The sequence below is a fragment of the Pinus tabuliformis genome, chromosome 9 (assembly GCF_031772625.1).
Source record: "Pinus tabuliformis cultivar Carrire ecotype Pingquan chromosome 9, CPIR1, whole genome shotgun sequence".
NCBI lineage: Eukaryota > Viridiplantae > Streptophyta > Pinopsida > Pinales > Pinaceae > Pinus > Pinus tabuliformis.
Genome location: NC_142307.1, coordinates 1,527,990,692 through 1,528,010,572, shown reverse-complemented (window position 1 = coordinate 1,528,010,572; position 19,881 = coordinate 1,527,990,692). Strand labels below are relative to the sequence as shown.

Genomic DNA, 19,881 nt, shown 5'->3' with positions numbered 1-19,881 from the left:
GCTTTATACTTGTTCTTGTGGACCCACTTGCAGCCAATTGGTTTGATTCCTAATGGAGGATCAACCAGCTTCCAAGTGCCATTCTTTATGAGGGCATCATACTCCTTTTGCATCGCTTCTTTCCATTCATCATGAGAAGCAGCTTCTTTGAAAGAAGTTGGTTCAAAATCTGTCGACAAGTTCAATTCACAATCATAAGAAACATCCATATCAACAAGTGAATTAGAGTCATCTACATCACCTCCATTTTGCCGGTTTGAATTTTTGGTTCCTGCCTTTCCAACTTCATCAGGATGAACACTTTGAAGTGTCTTTGTCAGCCACTTTGGGGGACCTTTCTCAGATGGTCCAGGCTGCTCCGTTGATTGACTTGGGACTGAATCAAGATTGAGTCTCCCAATTCTATCAATTACATCATTTAAAGCATCATCCGTTGTTGGAGTTTCATGCGGGGGAGAGTGTTCTTTAGAAGAAGATTCCACATGTTGATCTAGTATAGGAATCCCCCCTTCAAGATGTGGAATCTGATTATCAAACTCTTGAAATGATTTTGCTTTTGCGAATCTATCCAAGTGATCAAGTTGCCGCTCAACAACATTGTTAGTTTTGGATGATTCAAGGAAAATTACATCTCTAGATACAACAAATTTCTTATTTACTTCGTCATAGAGGCAGTATGCTTTGGAGGTATTTGAATATCCCAGGAAGATACACTTACGACTTCTAGCACCAAGTTTGTTTCTATGTACCTTCGGTATCAAAGCATAACAGGGGGAACCAAAGACCCTGAGATCCTTTACCGAAAGAACATGTCCATACCACATTTCATATGGAGTCTTGTTTCTTATAGCATTAGATGGACATCTATTCTTTATATATGCAGCACATAGAATAGCATCAGCCCAAAACATTATCTTTACATTTTTGAAGAGCATGGATCGTACCATATTTAAGATTGTCCTATTCATTCTTTCAGCTACACCATTCTGTTGGGGATTATAAGGCACAGTTGTTTGATGTTTGATCCCATGTTGGCGAAAATAGTTTTCAAATTCATTTGATGTGTATTATTTTCCATTATCAGTGCGAATAGACCCAATATGAGATTGTGCATCATTTTCAATCAATTTATGAAAATTCTTGAATGTTTGAAAAGCATCAGATTTGTTCTTCAATAAATAACCCAACACATTTCGGTGTAAGCATCAATAAATGTCATGATATATTTATTTCCATTTGCAGAAGGAACAGGAATTGGACCACATAAATCTGAATGAATGAGTTCAAGTTTTCTATGCGCTCTTGAATGTGAATCATGAAATGACTGTTTGCTATGCTTTCCTAGAATGCAAGCATCACATTGCTTAAGTTTCCTAGGAATTGTAGGCAAACCAGCAACACCATTTTTCTTCAACAAGCGGAGACTGTCATAGTTCAAATGTCCAAATCTAGCATGCCATAGTAAACTTGATGGAAGTGTACCTTCTTTATGATGAGAATTGTATGAGAAATGTTGTGCATGAGCAGAGGTTCCTTGCAGTTTGAGAAGCCGTTCTTCTTCTATTCCCCTCATGACAAGTGAGTGGTCAGATGCTTTTTTTACCTCAAGCTTGCCATCAAACATATGAATGGAGTGACCTTGCTGGTGGATGTGGACCAAGGACAGCAAGTTTCTCTTGAGCTGTGGAAGATATAGAACGTGATGCAGAAGAAAGTCTGGAAGACCAAGCAGTTTAAGCCTGATTGTGCCAAGCCCTGTTGGCTTGATTTTTTATTGATCTACAAAGTATACTGCTCCATCAACATTATCAGTGAAATCTTCAAAAAAATCCTTTCTATGAGTCATGTGGCAGGTTGCTCCTGAATCAAGCGACCAATCATTTTTCCAAGAAGCAAGTGAAGCATTAAATAAATCTTCATTTACTCCAATGTTACATTGTGCCACAACATAGTGAGCAGATTCAGGTGCTTTACCTTTGTCTGTATCATCAGTTTTACCTTTTTGTTGGTTTCTTTTCTGCTCAATTTTGTCCCATGGTAGCTTGCATGTAGAGGCATCATGTGATCCATTTCTTTTGCAGCGAATGCAGTGCAAATCTGTCTTTTCTCCTTGAGAATGTCTGCCCCCCCTGCCTCTGAAATATCTTCCTCTTCCTCTTCGACCACCTCTTCCTCTTGTAGAATCTTGAGCAGGATGCTTTTCTTTATGAGCAAGGCACACAGCGTCTTCAGAAGATTCAGGGGCTGTCTTCTTTCCAAAAGCTTTCTCTCTTTCAGCGAGCTTTTACACAAGAGTGTCAAAGGTTATATCTTTGAGATTTCCATTTGCTTGCAATGACTCAAGATAATTGGAGTAAGTAGGATAAAGTGCCTTGAGAAAAGCGAGAAGAGGAATATCCAGTTCAACCTTAGTGGATTTAATATCATGCATTATAGACTTTACTTCAAATGCAAGAGCAAGAGGATTATTTTGCAGTTCAAGAGTGAAGAGTTTAATCATGAGTTGAACACTTCAAGTGCAGAATGTGAATCATAGAGTTCTTTCAGCTTTTGTAAGGTTTAAAAGGCAGTTGAATATGACAAAATATGGCGACTCACCTCTTCATTTACAGATGTTGCGATTAATGCATAAGCTTTGTTGTTCTTGTTTTCCCAAATGACGAGCTCTTTGTTTGAGGTAGGCTATATTGGTTCATTGTCTCCGTCTCCGACACACACTCCTTTCCACAACTCATTGAAAATGAGGGTGTGCTTTATCATCCGGGACCATTCGAGATAGTTCTCTTTGCCAATGAGAACTATTCCCACCATGGATATGATTGAATGCATTCTATAAAAAAAATTACTTTTGCTGATAGAAAAAATACTTCTGCCAATATACAGTAAAATTGTACTCAAAAGGGCATTCTCAAAAGATTTCAAATCCACCATGTGACCCATATAAATCCATCATTATATAAATCCACCTCATATAAACCTCATATAAATCTCATATAAATTTCATATAAATCCACCATATAAATCTCATATAAATCCCATATAAACCTCATATAAATCCACCATTATATATGTATATGGCATACGTCCCCTTTATATAAAAAAAACTCAATTACCATGTGACAGCGTTTAAATGTATCTGCGTCCAGCGTTCAACTATATGTGACTGCGTCCAGCGTTCAACTATATGTGACAGCGTTCAAATATATCGGTGTTGCAGAACTGAGACTCGGCAAACCGGTGTTGGTGTGGCAGCAAAGTGCAAAACTAGTTTGTGAAAGATGTAATGGGTGTAAGTACTCAGCGAATGATAATGAAGAATTGATGGAATCGGTACACAAGGCGAACACAACAACAACAGAGGGAGACCTGTTGAGGCACCGGCAACGGAACCAACAGCGAATACCACAGCGTAAATGTATGTAATGTATGGGCAGCGTTAAACAATAATAACTGTCGGAGCAGTGTAAATGTAATATGGGCAGCATAAACGTAATACGAGTAGTGTAATACAGATATATGGAATAAACTCAAGGTAATACAGAGCAGTGTAAATCCGAGAGCTCTTATCATCGCCCACACGCAGTAATCAATGTAATACACCAAGACTGTGTATTAAACATAAAACATAACAGTAGCTGGAGTGTGGTTCTGCTGCGCAATGGGAGACCTGGGACCTGTGAAACCTCATCTCCATGAAACCACCAGAATCAACATTCGCTCGCTTCTGCCTACCTCCAACGCCTACAACTGTCAAATCCTCCAACGCCTCTGACAATGTCCAGAAGGTATTTCAGAAGGTGAGCAGCGCAGCGTATGTTGAATATGAATAAAAATGGTCAGAGAATAGGGTGCAGAAAAAATGGTTATGGCAGAGAGAAGGCGCACAGGCACTCAGTCACTGAATTATATGGAGAGCAGAGGAGCAGACTAGGGAGTTACAAAGACATAAAGGCTAAAAAAAGGAGCTGGCTCTGATACCATGTCAGGCCAGGCAGTAACTCCATAAGGCAAAAATGATTTGACTTTTTATTCCATCAGGTAGGTGTTTGTTATATACATGAGGGATAGACTGTTCAGTTCATCTCCCGATGACTATTCATATTTCTAATTTATTTATTTACATAAATTTACCCAATCACAAGGATTAGGTGTCAACATTTTCTTCACTTTATTAGAGTGCATTTAGACTAACAAACCCTTATTAAAACATTTTCTTTTCTTTTCACAAAGAAAATTATCTAATTCTATCACTATACCATCCAATTGCTCAGATTACTCTGATGAGTTCCTTTTATTTTACTCTATCTAATCTAATGATCTGCCAAAATTAAATAGTTTGGTCAGATTTTATTCTCTAACTATCAACATAAAATTTAAAGCATGGCATAATCAAGATTAAATAGTTTGATTACCTTGGATTGTGACATGAATCACAAGTTGCACACAATCATTATTTTGCATAAAGTAAATAGTAGTGGCATTTAGACTTGCACACTTTCATGGTCTCTTTTTGTTTTTTTGGGGTTCATATTTTTCACTTTTTTTGACCTTTTTCTTTGTTCTTTTTGTCCTTTAATTTTTCTTTTAGGACATACCCTCTTTTCATTTTTTATTTTTCAATATAGAAAACATTTGCAGAAAGCAAAGGTATGTACATATTACAAGTTTTAACCTTAGCCATTCAAAATTATGACTCCTATTGGTATAGGAACCTAATAGTGGCTCCACTTGGGGATGGCATTTCCTTGAGAAATGTCAAGAACTTTGAGATCAGTAGCCTTGGAATTTTGACTTCAATTACCTTGTGATTTGTCATCTTTCAACCTGCTTTGTTCATACTTATGATAATAAATCCTTAAAAGCTTAGGGCCTTCTCTTCGGGCTTCAACTCTAAAGGTTTACCATCCAATCCAAACTAGACTTTTTCAAAATAAAATATACACACATGGGAAATAACAATTAGTAACTAGGTTCTATGTAATGTTTGAGCATTCGACCATTCACTAGTCCTCCTCCTTCTTCAGTACCATCTAGTCCTTTAAGGAAGAAAGCATTGTTCCCTCTGTAAGCATAAATGATATAGGGGCCCTTCCATAGGAAATCAAATTTCCCATGCTTACCCTTATCTTCCCTTCTCGAGTCCCACTTGAGTACTTTATCACCTAAGTAGAAATCATCTGCCTTGGTCCTTCTATCAAAAATCTTTTTGATCTTTTCCTGCACAACTTGAGATCTGATGTAGACCTCTTCTCTAGTTTGCTGGAGATGAATAGTCTGGTTAATTCTCCTCTGGATATCATTTGGTTCAGATTGCAGTTCTTGGAGCATCTTCATCACTGGTACTCCCAAAGAGGATGGAAAAACAGCTTCCATGCCATAAACTAGCTGATAGGGAGATGTACCAATTGACTTCTTGGTAGTTAGTCTGTCAGCCCATAAGGCTTTGACTAACTTCTTGTTCCATGTTTTCTTATTATCTTCTAGTAATTTCTTAATAATGTTCAACAGGCTTTTGTTTGAAGATTCCGCCAGGCCATTTCCTTGAGGGTAGTAGGTTGTAGAATGACCTAGGGTGATGTGATACTTATTGCAAAATTCTATCATTCATTTGGATTTAAAAGCTGCTGCATTATCAGTAATGAGCTTGGTTGGGCATCCAAATCTAGCCAGAATGTTGGCTTCAAGGAAGTTAATGATAACAGTATATGTGGCTTGCCTTGAAGGTATGGCCTCTATCCATTTTGTGAAATAGTCTGTGGTTGTGAGGATCCACTTATGTTGGGCAGAGGAGGGCACGTGAATTTCACCAATGAAGTCTAAACCCCATTGTTGAAAAGGTATTTCAATAGTGATTGGTTTAAGGGGTAATGGTAGAAGTTTTCCTTTCCCTTCAAAAATTTGAAACTTGTGACAAGAGATTACAAATCTCTTGGCATCAGAGAATAAAGTTGGCCAGTAGAAACCTGCCCTTAAGATTTTATCTGCAATGGTTCTCCAATAGAGATGTCCACCACAGTCACCTGCGTCAAAGTCTTGTAAAACTTCCCTGCATAAAAGTCTTGTTCAACAGTGATTGGTTTAAGGGGTAATGGTAGAAGTTTTCTTTTCCCTTCAAAAATTTGAAACTTGTGACAAGAGATTACAAATCTCTTGACATCAGAGAATAAAGTTGGCCAGTAGAAACCTGCCCTTAAGATTTTATCTGCAGTGGTTATCCAATAGAGATGTCCACCACAGTCACCTGCATCAAAGTCTTGTAAAACTTCCTTGCATAAAAGTCTTGTAAAACTTTGTCAGCCTCATCTTTTATCAAATAGTTAAGGAGAATTCCTTCATGATCTTTCCAAAACAAAGCATTATCAAGTATACAAAATTTCAAGGATTTCATTTTTAAAAACCTACCTTTGGTTCTAGATAATCCAGGAGGAGCCTGTAAGTTTAGTAAAATGTAAATGATATCAGCATACCATGGTGATTCACCAAAGGCTTGACTGATCAGTGGAGTCGCCATCTCCTCTCCTTCATCTAGTGCAGCAATAAAGTTTATGTCTAAGGCCTGACAGTTCAACTCAGCCATAAGTTTGGCTAAGCCTTGGCCCTTGATTAACTTTGTGGGTTTGATCTCTATATCATACTCTAAGATAGTAGCAATCCATTTTCCCCTTTTCCCATCAGGACCTTCCTGAGTCAGGATGTCTTTGACTACAGAATTGGGAACATAGGCTACTATATGAGAATACAAAATATATACCCTAAAATCTTTGATAGCTTTGACTAAAGCCAATGCTTGTTTCTCCATTATGTTGTATTTTAAGGGAGTATCTCTCAAGGCTTTGCTAAAGAAAGCAATGGGTTGTTCATATCCTTGGTCATTTTTCTGCAGTAAAACTGCAGCTATTGTATGCTCAGAAGCAAAGGAAAACAAAATGAAATCCCTATCAAATTTGGGACTAACTAATACTGGGGTTTTTGTCAAGGCTAGCTTGATGTCTTCAAATGATTTCTTGGCTTCGACAATCCAACTTAAGGTAGAATCTTTTTTCAACATGTTATTTAATGCTCTAATTAATTATGCTAAGTTAGAAATAAATCTTCTTAGGAAGTTAATCTTTCCTAAAAAGGCTTGTAGTTCTTTGATATTCCTAGGGTGTTGTATCAACAAGATGGCTTCAATTCTTGCAGGATCTATTCTTATGCCATCTTTAGAAATGATATGCCCTAACAATTTCCCTTCTTCCAATCCAAATAAATATTTCTTGGGGTTCAAGGAGATGCCATACTTTCTGCATTTTATAAAGACCTGCCTTAGATGATCTAGATGTTGATTGTCTGATTTTGAGAAAACAATAATATCATCAAGATATATCACAAGGAAATCATGGATTTCTTTGGCAAAGGCTATATCCATAGCCCTCTGGAAAGTGGCTCCTGCATTCATTAGCCTGAAAGGCATTTTGACATACATAAAGGTGCCCCAAGGAGTGGTGAAAGCAGTCTTGGGTTGGTCGTCAGGGTGAACCAAAATTTGATTGTAACCAGAAAACCCATCCAGTAATGAGATTCTGGTTGACCCAACTACCCTTTGTAAGATGTGATCCATTTTGGGAAGAGGGTAATTATCTTTAAATGATGTTTTATTCAGGTTTCTGAGATCTACACAAAGTCTGATCTCACCAGTTTTCTTCCTGGTTGGGACCAAGTTTGAGACCCATTCAAAAAACCTTATTGGTGCAATTATCTTGGCATCATACATTCTCTTAATTTCTTTTCTATCAAAGGTTATAAGACAAGATTAATTCTCCTAAGCTTTTGTTTGTAAGGTTTTTGATTCTCTTCGAGAGGAATTGTGTGTTGGATGATGCTGGTGTCATACGATTTAAGGTCCTCATAGCTCCAAGCAAAGACATCCTGAAATTCTTTCAATAATTCAATGTATTTCACCTTTTCTGTTGAAGGAAGTGACTTTGACAATTTGATTAGCTTGGGATTGTCTTCAGTGCCTATGTTACTATGTGCAAATTCTTCTTCTAAAGTTAAGAAGTTGTTTATTTGTCTATCATTTGATAATACTTGCCAGTTTTGCACATTATCTGGGATTGAAGGTCTGTGCCTAACCTCAGCAGTGTACTAATGGTTAGGTTGGAAGGGTAACCTGCAGGTACTGGCAAACATTGCTAAACTATGGGCTTGCATATTGTGCTTCCTAGGAACTACTGCAAGTTGTGTTTCTAGAAAAGTATTGAGTATTTCTACAATGGTTCCTCTATAATAACCTAATCTAGTGTCTTTAGTCATATATACACCCTTAATCTGATTTACAACTAGCTCTGAGTCTCCTATGACTGAAACTCTTTGAGCACCTAAATTCCTAACTACCTTGAGACCTAGAATCAAAGCCTCATACTCAGCGATATTATCGGTACATCTGACATTTAACCTATAGGCATGGCCCTCTGAGTGATTGTTTTCTAAATTATAAATACATACCTCTACTCCTGCTCCTAACTTATTTACAGAGCCATCAAATTCTAAATGCCATAAGATTTCATGTACATAGTTCTCATCATCAGTATCCCATTTATTTTTATTTCTAGCAACCTGATTACTTTCTTCATTGCACAATTCTGAAGTTTCTTTAGATTCATTAGCAGTGGAAACTGCAATTTCTTTTGGTTCTGCAACAACACTGTTAGGAGTTTTGTTTGGTGTTTGATCAGTGTTGAACATAATAAAAGAGTCTACATCTGAATGCATGGAGTAGATGGGATAGTTTTGAGGTCTATCTTGGTTGCTTACCATGTATTTCATGAAAGTTTCTCTGTACAGTTTCTTGGGTTGTCCAAACACAGAAATTGTGGCATATGACATATCCAGTTGGAGGGATCCTTGAAGCTTGGCTCCCCAAGATCTGGATAACAGCATGCCATATTTTGGTGGAATATCAGCCACTACAATGTCCATGAGGATGCTCTTGGCAGGATATTGGACTAAAGTAATACACAAATATTTGATTAACCCTAGACATTCTACTTGACTTGAATCAAAGGAGAACAAGTCCTTATAAGGTCTAGTAATGTTTAGTTTCAATTTTTCCATTACCGATTTGGCATTAGGTTGTGAGAAGCCCCAGAATCTAACATGGCATTGTGTAGTATTTTTTCATGAATATTAAGGCTAATGTAAAAAGGTGGAACTCCTCCTTCTTGCGGTTTGCCATTAACATCTGGTCCAAATATTAATTCTGGTTTATCATCAAACAAGTTAACTGAGTCTTCGTTTTCAGTAATGTTTAGGGTCTGATTTACCTGTGATTTATAAGTTTTGTTTTTAACTAGTTCAATCAAAGGGACTGAAATTTTCAGCTTGGATATCTCTGCTCCCAAATTGAATGATGAGGAAGGGTTTTAGACCTTTGAAACAGGGTTTTGAGTGGCATTATCTTCCTTTTGTTTACTCGGGATTTCCTTATGGGGAATTTCAAATTTGGCATTATAGGTGTTTTTCTCTGGTTCTTTAAGTGGCACTGATGTGGATGGTTGCTCAACAGAGGGTTGGTTGGCAATTATTTCTTCAATGATGGGACTAGGGGGATTTTGGTTTGGTCTAGGGAGGATTTGAAGTACCTTCGAAACAGGAACTTTATTTGTTATTTTGGGTGGATTTGCCATTGCTTTCTTAGTTTGGTCAGGAGGACCAGCATTCTTTTTACTTCTCAAATTATATTGTTTGTGCACTTCAAATATGGCAGTCATATCCCTGTTTATAGTCAAATGACTCTCCAGACTGGGTTTGAAATTGTCGTAACATATGCAATTGTTCCTCATCTTAGGAGAGGAATACAAGGTTTTGATCATCTAATCCCCATTAGATTGATTTGGGTATCTTGTTTTGATCATATGATTCTACATAGTTTTATTGAAAAGGGGACCTAATGTTTTGATCAGGTCCATTCTTTCCTGTGTTTTGGTTTTGATTTTGGTTTTTTTTTAAATTAGCATTCCTAACTGGGGATGCTTATTGATTATCCCATGTTTTTCTATCTAGGTTGTCAAGTCTATCCATGATTCTTTCTACAGTTTTGGCCAAAATATCTACTTTACCATCAGACATTGAAGCTTCATCAGCAAATCCTACTCTCCTTTCTAACTTTGCTCGAGCTTTTTTGGCTAAAAGATTAGCCTCTACTTTTACTGCATTGGTTTGGCTTTGCTCTAGGGTTGCAGGCTCTCTTTCCCTAAGTTGGTATGTCATATCTAGATCAAAACCATCAGGGAACTTCATCATTGCGAGATCAGGAGGAGGCTTAAGGTTGGTCAGGATGGCATTGTAAGTGCTATTAAACCTGGTGTAGTAGTATTGAACTGATTCTTTAGGACCTCTCCTAATGTTTTCATACTCATAAAGTATCTGCAATGGGTTTTTCTTCCTCTCCCATCTCTCGATGAACATCCTATGAAAGTTTGTCATATCTGCAATACTACCAGCAGCTAAGTTTCTAAACCAAGTTCTAACTTCCCTAGCTAATGTTTGGGCAAAAAGCCTCATTCTTACATCTGCATCATCTATCTCATGTAACTCAAAATAATCGTTCATTCTATTAACATGTTTTTGAGCAGTGTATAGGCCTGTAGCATCAAATAGTTGAATTTTGCTTTGATAGTCCTGAGGTAAGTCATGTAACTGACCAGGTAACACCAAAGGGGCATATCTGTTGGCCATGGCTAAATCCTTGGCTTGGCTTGGGGATAAGGGAGGATTAGTTTGGATAGAGGTGGAGATGGATGAGCTAGCAATACTTACAGTTGAAAATGGAAGATTGCGAATTGAAACTGGAATATTAACAATGGAATTTGGAATATCTACAAATTAAACTGAAATATTAACAGTGGATGAAGGGGTTTCTATAACGTAAATTGGGATAAAAGGGACAGTTGTGTGTATAGGGGAGATGGAAGTATCTATAAGTGAACTCGAAGGGCTAATGGGTGAAGTGGGAGTGTCTATAGGTGGAAACAGGATTCTAGGTTATATTGGGAGCTGTGGAATGAATGGGCCAGTGGAATGAACTGTAGTAGAAATAATAGATGGTGTGGTAGTGATGGAAGGGGTATTAATAACATTGGAGGATTGAACAGAAAGTTCAGTAGTTAGAGCAGTATTAATGGATGATAGTGGAGTGTTCAGAATATATTCGTCAATTGATCTATCAGCTCTTTGAACTTCAAGGTCTGCAATAAAATCAAGATCTAGAACAGTTTCATTAAGCACACATTCAGATTTTGTTCTAAACAATGAGAGATCGAATTGCACATCAAAAGTTAAATCTTCTAAAAACAACCACTCATCAGGACATGAATTAACATTAACTAATGGTGTTTTGTCAGTTGAACTTTCTTCTTTTTTGAATTTTCTTATAATTTTGTCTGGATCATCCACAATAACTACAGGATTTGGATCCGGGTTGGCCCTGGTATAATGAGTTTTCCTGGTAGCAAGAATTATAACTTTTTAAATGTTTTTTAGTGTAGCTTTTAAGACTTATGTAAAAACTGACTTTAAGGGGTACAAGATGATGATTAAGATTTCCTTAAAGCTTTAGGAGACTGAGGTTTGTTCCCCAGTATGGTCGCCACTATGTTATCACTCAAAACTTTTCCTTAGAAGTTTTGGAAGAAGGGAAGGCTTCGAGGTAACCACAAACCAACTTTTAAGCATAGGCTCTAGCCAACCTATGGCTCAGAGAGGGCTCTCTCTATATAATTTAGCTATGTTTGCTTAGATATTAGGCTAGTTCTAGAGTTCAGGGGGGTTTTTGATTTGTATGAAGATTTGGTGGTGGAATCCTTAAAACAGGCAGATAGGTTGATGCCTTTAGGCCATTGGGCAATGGAGTCAAAGAAGGGGCAGCAAAGCTGGAGTTAACTCACTAAAGGGAATGTTCAAGGGGCAAGATAGCAAAGTGAAGTACAAATCTTTGGACTAAATGGTGAAATGAGTCTTAACGGAGGTGAGAGGGTAATCAAGAATCCTCAGACCGAGGCTAAGTAGGGGGAACAGTAGTGAATCATGAGTAAAGGGCAATTAAGAATCCTTTACTATAGACCAGAGGAGAAACTACGAAATCTAAGGAGCAGTTAAGAATTCCCTAGCTAAGATAGTTTAAGAGAAAACATTAAGAATGTATAACAGTAAGACAGAGTGCAGTTAAGCAAATTCTAAAATAATATTCAAGTTAAGACATTCAGACTTCTGAAACATTTAAGATTATGAAACAACTTTAAGAGAGATAAAACAACACGAGAATTACTCATTTGTACTCCGCTTTACACATGAATCCCTTGAAATATCTGATATTTATTCATCAATCCAGCATGCTGGCCTAGTCAGTGATACAAAAGCTTTTACAGTTTTTGAACAAAATTCTGTTGAAAGTATAAGAATCCACCACTACATACTTCGATTTGTGAAGTGATTATACAAAATGTTTTTACAAAATATCCCAAACTAACTTGAGAATTAATCTACGAAATTTAAAATATCTTCTTGCAGGAAGATAGTGACAGTTATTGAACTATTTTCTTGTTGTCCCTTTTATTGTGGTTTAGCTAGAAGTTTATGGTTGCTAATGCTCTGTGCTAACCAAAGGTTGTTGTTTTCTATACTGATAATCTTTGACATGGATACTCTTTGACCCTGTAACCATTTGACTCTGATGCTCTTTTACCTCGTTGACTGTGTGTTTGACCTTTCACTATGTTTTGCTATAGTAAGTTAATCAACTTTTCCCATTCTTGATCTGTTTGTAACCGGATACTCAGCATTCTCCAGTAAGTTTCATCTGCCTTAGTGTATTTGGCAAATGAAGGCTTATTTACAAACAGATGTTTTACCTCATGTTGGAGGTAAAATACATTTTCAAAAGCATTGTACAGTACCTTTCCTGTTGGTATTCCTGAAACCTGTGAAGTAGCCACTTGCTGTCTTGCTACATCCCTGAGTTTGTAATTGTAATCTCCTTGTTCCATAAGTTTATCATGAATGCCTAAGGGATTAGGTAATCCCTTTTCCTTTAGCTTGTAAAACTTAGCCATGAACCTGTCAACGGCTACTTGCATTTCCTTGCTCTTTTCCTCTAACTTATGCATAAGGTCCCTCTTGGTGAGGACTTTCTTTACCTCCAGAATAGTAGCAGTCCCGTCTTCAATTTCCAGTTCCTGTAGTTGGTACTTGTTCTTTGAATTTAAGAACTAGATGAGCCTGGTAGCATCTCTAGGCCTATTGCCTAATTCTATCTTCACTTTCTCAATAGCCTCTGTTATTAATCTTATGAGATCAATCTGCTCAAATATGACCTGTATGGATGGCCAAAATCTTTGACAGAGTCAATGATATTGGACCACAGTTTTTCCTTGGCTTCTCCAAGAGGCTCCTTTAGTGTCAAGTATCTTTCCCTTAACTTGAGCTTTTCCTTTATCCTTGCAGCCTTCTGTTCCTCCTCTTTCTACATAATATTGGCAACCTTATAGTCTGTTTCTAAGTTTGCCACCTGTTCCTTTAGCTTGATTATCTTGTTTGTCTGAATAGACATTTCTTCCATGGCATGAACAAGCTTGGTTGCTTCATCTGTTGTTGTACCTACTATTGTTGTAGAAGTTGTTGATGTAGATGTTGCATTGGTGATGGGCAAGGCAGTTCCTATAGGATTTTTTGGAGCTAATGTAGCTGCCAATGTAGATGGTACTGCAATAGTCACTGTAGGGATTACAATTGCTAGTGTGGTCCCTACTTCACCTTGCTTCAATTGGATTAAGGCATCCAATTCCTTCTCCGTACTTCTCAACTGATCATTCAGCTTGAGGAATAAATCCATTAAGTCCTCATGCTGAGTTTGAGACTGTAACACCTCTTGTGTTTATGGATGATGCAAGGAGGGTATCTTTAGTTGCTTCTTCAATGAAGCAATGTCCTTGTTCTTCTGTTTTATTAACTCCTCTGTTGCTTTGATATCTTTGGGATCATGTCCCATCTCTATGATCAAGTCTTCCAAAGACTTGATTCTGTTATCCTTGGCTTGTGATGAAGCTTGTTCAAGCTGATACTGAGCTGAGATGTTGTTCAGGGAATTTTGTAGTTGATGAACAGCTATGGACTTCCCTGTCAGGGTGGAGTAGATCATTTCTCCAGCCTGCTTGTGAAACTCTATTTGGTCCACAGGGTGAATATCCCTGGCCAACACCTCAAAATCAACTTTCTTATAGTCAGTGGGTGCCCTTGGTTGTTGCACAGTTGGTTGAATGAAGGACACCTGCATCTTCCCCTCTTTGATGTCAAAGGCTGACATCAATCTATTCTGACCTGGAGTAGAAAGTTTGAAAAGCTGAGCATATGTCTCAGCTTTCAACCTTTCATTCCTCATTTTTATCTCTTTGAATCTGTCTTTGATACTTTTATCCTAGTCTGCTGGCCTGCTGAAAGACGAGGCCTCTACACTCATCTATCTCTGTATCATCTGGGTTCCTGAGGATGATGGGGGTTGTGTTTCCTCTGAAGGAGCAGTACCTTTACTCCTTTCTGGCTCAGAATCAGTTATTTCAACTGAGCCATCAGTGTCTTCCTGTTCTAACACAGGATTGAGTCTAGGCCTTTTGCTTTGGCCTCTTTCATATTGAACATTGAAGGCTTGTGTCCCTAAACTTGATCCTTCCTCCCTACCCCTTTTGGGATTTTTCTCCTCATTTAGAGGAGTCTGCATGATAGGGGGAGTGCTCATTGTCCCTTCTTGAGGTGGTACCTGCAGAAATGAATTTTCATCAAGTTGATTTTCCAAATCTAATAATGTGTTTTCCACAGCAACTTCAGTATTGTCCCTATCCTCTAAAGTGTTTTCCACCCATTGCAATTGGTTGGCATACTTTTCTATCTCAGGGATACGGTGATGGATATAGAGAGCCATTTTGTTTTCCTGCCTTCTTTTGTAGATGAATTCCAAGGGATCATATCTCCCTATGAAGCTTTGTTTTAATATTAATCTCTGAAGGATCAGGTCTACCTCTTTTCCAGCTTCTCCGCTATTACAAATAAAAGGACCCAATTAGTCTTTGATCTTGAGCTGGGCTTTTTTTCTGGCTTTGACAAAGTTTACCTCATCTGAATTTATTATCTGCCTGTAGTACTCCAAGGCAAATAACCTCATTCGGAGGTATTTAGGTAGTTTGTATGGGGCAAGCTGGCACCCATAAATCTTGATTTCAGTGTGGTTTTGGTACAATTACCAATCTCCCACCTGATGATTGATGTTTAAATGAAGGACTCTCCTGATCTCAGGACTGATTCTTGGTGGAGGGGTTCCACTAAGCATGGTCATCACAGGGTGGACAAAGGAATCTATGAATTCATTGTATGAATAGGGGGTGGAATATTGATGAATCAATGGGGTCCGGAAGATGACTAATCTTGGCTGGCCCTTGGTGTCCAACTTTCGCAAGGTAAGTGGGAATTTATCTGCTTAGAAGTAGAGGAACATGTGGTATAGTACTGAGGAGTACTTGAAAACCCTTTCATTTCCCATTCTTGTGAACTGTTCATGCATTCTGTTAGGTATGAATGTGGCAAAGTCATAAATGGTTGCAGGAGGCTGTCCAGCGGTATAGATGGACATGAAAGCCAGGATGATTTCATCAATGTACTCACTTGTGGAGTAACCCAAAATACAAGATATCATGGATACAATATTTCGGCCCCAAGGAGAAAATATAGTTGCTACATATGGAGGGGGGTCTTTGGAGCTATACTTCTCTTCTATGATGAAGGTTTGGATCAATTGGGCCAATCTTGCAAAGCTTAGTTTGGGATATAAGTCCAACAGGTCTCCAATTGAGAGGGGAGTTAGGTTTGGCCCTGGTTGGAGTTGTAGCATCTCATTGATGGACTCAGGAGTGATGGTGAAAACGACTTTCTAGTCATGATACATGATGGTTCTGTGACTGGGGACGTAGCAAGCATAGCACATACGTACAATTTCAGGAAAAATATGGACTTGGGGGAACTAGCACTTGGGCAAATTTTACTACCAATGGCCAATTTCATCAGCATGGTTTAGGAACTTGTCCCTACTTTGACAATGTATTTTGAGCAGAAGCTCTATAACAGTGGTATCTTTTATCTGGAAATCTCTATCAGCTAAGGGAAGGTGGTCCAGGTCCAAATGGGGCATGGAGATGGGTCTCACGTTCAATGCAGTAGGGGCAGCCATAATTCAGTTCTTGTGGATTCAAATTAGGCTTGCTCAAGGTTGAATTGGGGTTTTCAGAGGTAGTTTGGCAGTTTCGGGGTTTGAGTATCCAGCAAGGTGCAGTATGGATTCTATTGGAGTAATTTTAATTAAGTTTTAAGTTTAACAAAATACTCAATGACTAGTCTAACTTGAAATTGACAGGGCTCTTGGTGAATCTAGGTTTAAATACCTGAAACTGAGGCAAATTGAATCTGAGCAGGGTAACTGGTAGTTGCAATTGGTCAAAGGTTGCTTGTGGAAGTTGCACGATTGACTGGGTGATCTATGGCATTCTCTGGAGCGAAATTTGCATGTGGGTTGACAGCTTCGATGTTTTGCAGGTGTCGTGCATACGTATCGAAGCTTGTTGGCGAAAATTCAGCGAAAAAGACCTTTTTGAGGCTTTTTGGTTTTTATATGGAAAAAATGTTTTTTTGGCGGGTACGAGTCAATAGCGACTGATTTGTCGCGTAGCAGGGAGGCAGTAAGCTGTTAATTTCGCATCGCTTATGGACATCGGGTGGTTTTTTGGAGGGGCCGCCCGATTCCACCCAACAACTGACACGTCGCCAGGGCTTTCTCGTGGAAAACAACTTTTCCGGGCGTGTATCGTCCGGCGGATGATCCCGCCCGAAATGGTTTTTGGGGCATTGGATCTGGGCCTTCAGATCAAACGGTGGTTGGGGCACGATTGCGTGCGGAGGTTAATGGGGGGGCTGGCAGGCACTTTAAATATGGCGGTATCAAGATTAATGGTGGATTAAGGCGGGATTAGGCCATCGGGTTATTAGTGGAGGGCTTAATCATGGTTTTGCCTAACTCAATCGCAAATCGCTTAGTTAGTGGGTTTTTGTCGGGTTTGATGTATCTTATAGTTTATATTTAAACTAGGGTATAAGGATAAGTTTATATGGGAAATTAATGTATATGGGAAAAGGGTTTTTTATGAGGGGAATTTTGTACTTGGTATCTATAAGTCATTGAGCCGAGGGTCTAGTCTCTCCAGAAGTCAGATAAATGCTCTAAGCCCCTTTGACTTAGAGTTTTTTAGTACTGAGAACTTTATTATGGGAAATTAGTTAAGTAAAATAGATAAAATGAATGGAGGAAGTTAATCAATTGACCTTGAAATCTATCTTCATGCTTGATTGACCATTTACATTTGAAACCTATGATGAGAGATGATAAATATGCTTTTTTCCCTATCATCATATTTCTGCAACCTTTCTTCTACTTACCCATCTACCTGTCCTACCATTTTTTCTTCACTTTATTAGAGTGCATTTAGACTAGCAAACCCTTATTAAAACATTTTCTTTTCTTTTCACAAAGCAAACTATCTAATTCTATCACTATACCATTCAAGAACTCAGATTACTCTGATGAACTCCTTTTATTTTACTCTACCTAATCTAATGATCTGCCAAGATTAAATAGTTTGGTCAGATTTTATTCTCTAACTATCAACATGAAATTTAAAGCATGGCATAATCAAGATTAAATAGTTTGATTACCCTGGATTGTGGCATGAATCACAAGCTGCACACAATCATTATTTTGCATAAAGTAAATAGTAGTGGCATTTAGACTTGCACACTTTCATGGTCTCTTTTTGTTTTTTGGGGTTCATATTTTTCACTTTTTTGGACCTTTTTCTTTATTCTTTTTGTCCTTTAATTTTTCTTTTAGGACATACCCTCTTTTCATTTTTTATTTTTCAATATGGAAAACATTTGCAGAAAGCAAAGGTATGTACATATTACAAGGCTTAACCTTATCCATTCAAAATTATGACTCCTATTAGTATAGGAACCTAACAAAACACATTGCAAATGCATTGGAAGCCATAAACAAACTTCTAAAACCTTAATAGTTTTAGTTTTAAACTCTCTTTATTGTATGAAGGAATATTTCACAGAAATAAGAGTAATCTAATCAGAAGCTAACTTGCACCATTAACGGAGATCAACCTTGCATGGGAGGCTTTACAAATTTCAAGCCTTACCGAAACACATGTCCGAAATTTTTTATTTGATTGAAATATTTTCATTTCTAAGTTTTGCAGAAAAGACAAAACGTCTATTTCTTTGCAGTATCAACACTAGTGTTGCAAAAGATAGTAACATGCCTCACCTCAAAACAAGGGTAAGTAAAACTAAGATAAATTTAGCACAAAATTATTATTACTCCAAAACGTAAAGCCAAATGTTCAAGTAGTAGTAGATGACCTGCTAGCAATCTTTCCATCATTTTCAGGTTTGTTCACAGCACATATTTGATCAGCAGTTTTCCCTCTTTTTTCCAATGCACAGCTTCCTGCTTTGTCCTTGACAGCAGTTACCTATGCAAGAGACATCATTTTACTAAAACTACTCAATCTATCCAAGTTGTAATCAGAAATATATGATAATAGCCTCAGTTTATGTTTCAAACCTCAGTCATCTCCTCCTCAACTACAATCAGGTTGAGATCTGCTCTAGGTGGCACATTATTTGGAGTATCCATGTTTTCAAATGACTGTTTCTGTAAGTCTGCATTGTAACTTGAGCAAATGTCAGAACTCAAAATTGAAATAATTGTTGTGACAACCATGCATACTTAGTTAAAAATCTAAATATGAAGCTTCTTAAACAGTTTGTTTTTGAGAAATTCATCATGGAACAAAGAGAGTCACAGCAATCTAAACACAGGTTTACAAGGGAACCCTCCTAAAAATGCCAGAAAATTGATATTCCAGACTAACATATTACTGCTGGAAATTCAGTACTAAAATGCAAACAGAGGATACCATTCTTGTACCATACAATTATTATATGCCTATCCTTTAATGATATTCAACTGGCAATAGTTAGAAAATAATTTCAATCCACGAATGCAATTGAAGAAACATAACATAAAGTCAAAAATGGCTGGACATTCAACCCACTGTCAGATTTACATTATTTTGTTTGTAAATAAAAATGGCTGTTCCTATTTTATGGGAGAATGAATGTTACATCCATCCCATAATTGCTGCCGCAAAGTTCATTTGTAAATTTTTCCTTTCTCTCTGTCTGTTGTTGCTAAGACTTTTCATACTTTTTAGCATGGTATCAATGTCTGTATGGGCCTGACTCTCTCAGGAGAGGGGCTCGTGGTTACGAAATTTTTGCAAGCTTAATCCTCATTAAGTAGAGTATAGAGTAAAACGTAGAATGTAGAGTTTGCAAGAGGAATAGTAAAAAGTAGAATGTAGAAGTTTCTGCAAGAGTTTGCAGCTGAGTGTGTTTGCAGAGGAAGTGTGATGAGGCTCATCAATAGGTAAATTATATGGACCTTAATGCCACTCTCCAGCTTATTAAAATCAACTTTTCTCACATTTATTTACATGTTTTATTATATTTTGCTTAGTGAGAAGGGTTAAGATGAGATGTTATATCATGTGGCCTAATGTGCATTAATTGCAGGATTTGGAGCAATTTTGGCTAATTTAAGTGCAGGAACTTGAAGTAGACGAGCAAAAGGGATTTTAGGAGATTGGATCTCCCTCCTTAACTCCTCACTCACTCAAAGATTCCTCAACCTGAACTCAACAGCTCGGAGTTACAAGCAGCCAAGCCCACCGAGGT

General features: G+C 37.8%; 1 protein-coding gene across 1 annotated transcript in view; it reads right to left on the bottom strand.

Moving 5' to 3' along the window:
• The window catches only part of LOC149154422 (uncharacterized), a 281,090-nt gene that overhangs the window by 112,836 nt on the left and 148,373 nt on the right, over positions 1-19,881 (bottom strand). Inside the window, exons 8-9 of the mRNA XM_089438498.1 lie at positions 18,707-18,804; positions 18,502-18,614 (exon numbers count right to left, since the gene is read on the bottom strand). Of these exons, the coding sequence (XP_089294624.1) occupies positions 18,502-18,614; positions 18,707-18,804 (211 nt within the window). The remainder of the gene's footprint in view (positions 1-18,501; positions 18,615-18,706; positions 18,805-19,881) is intronic.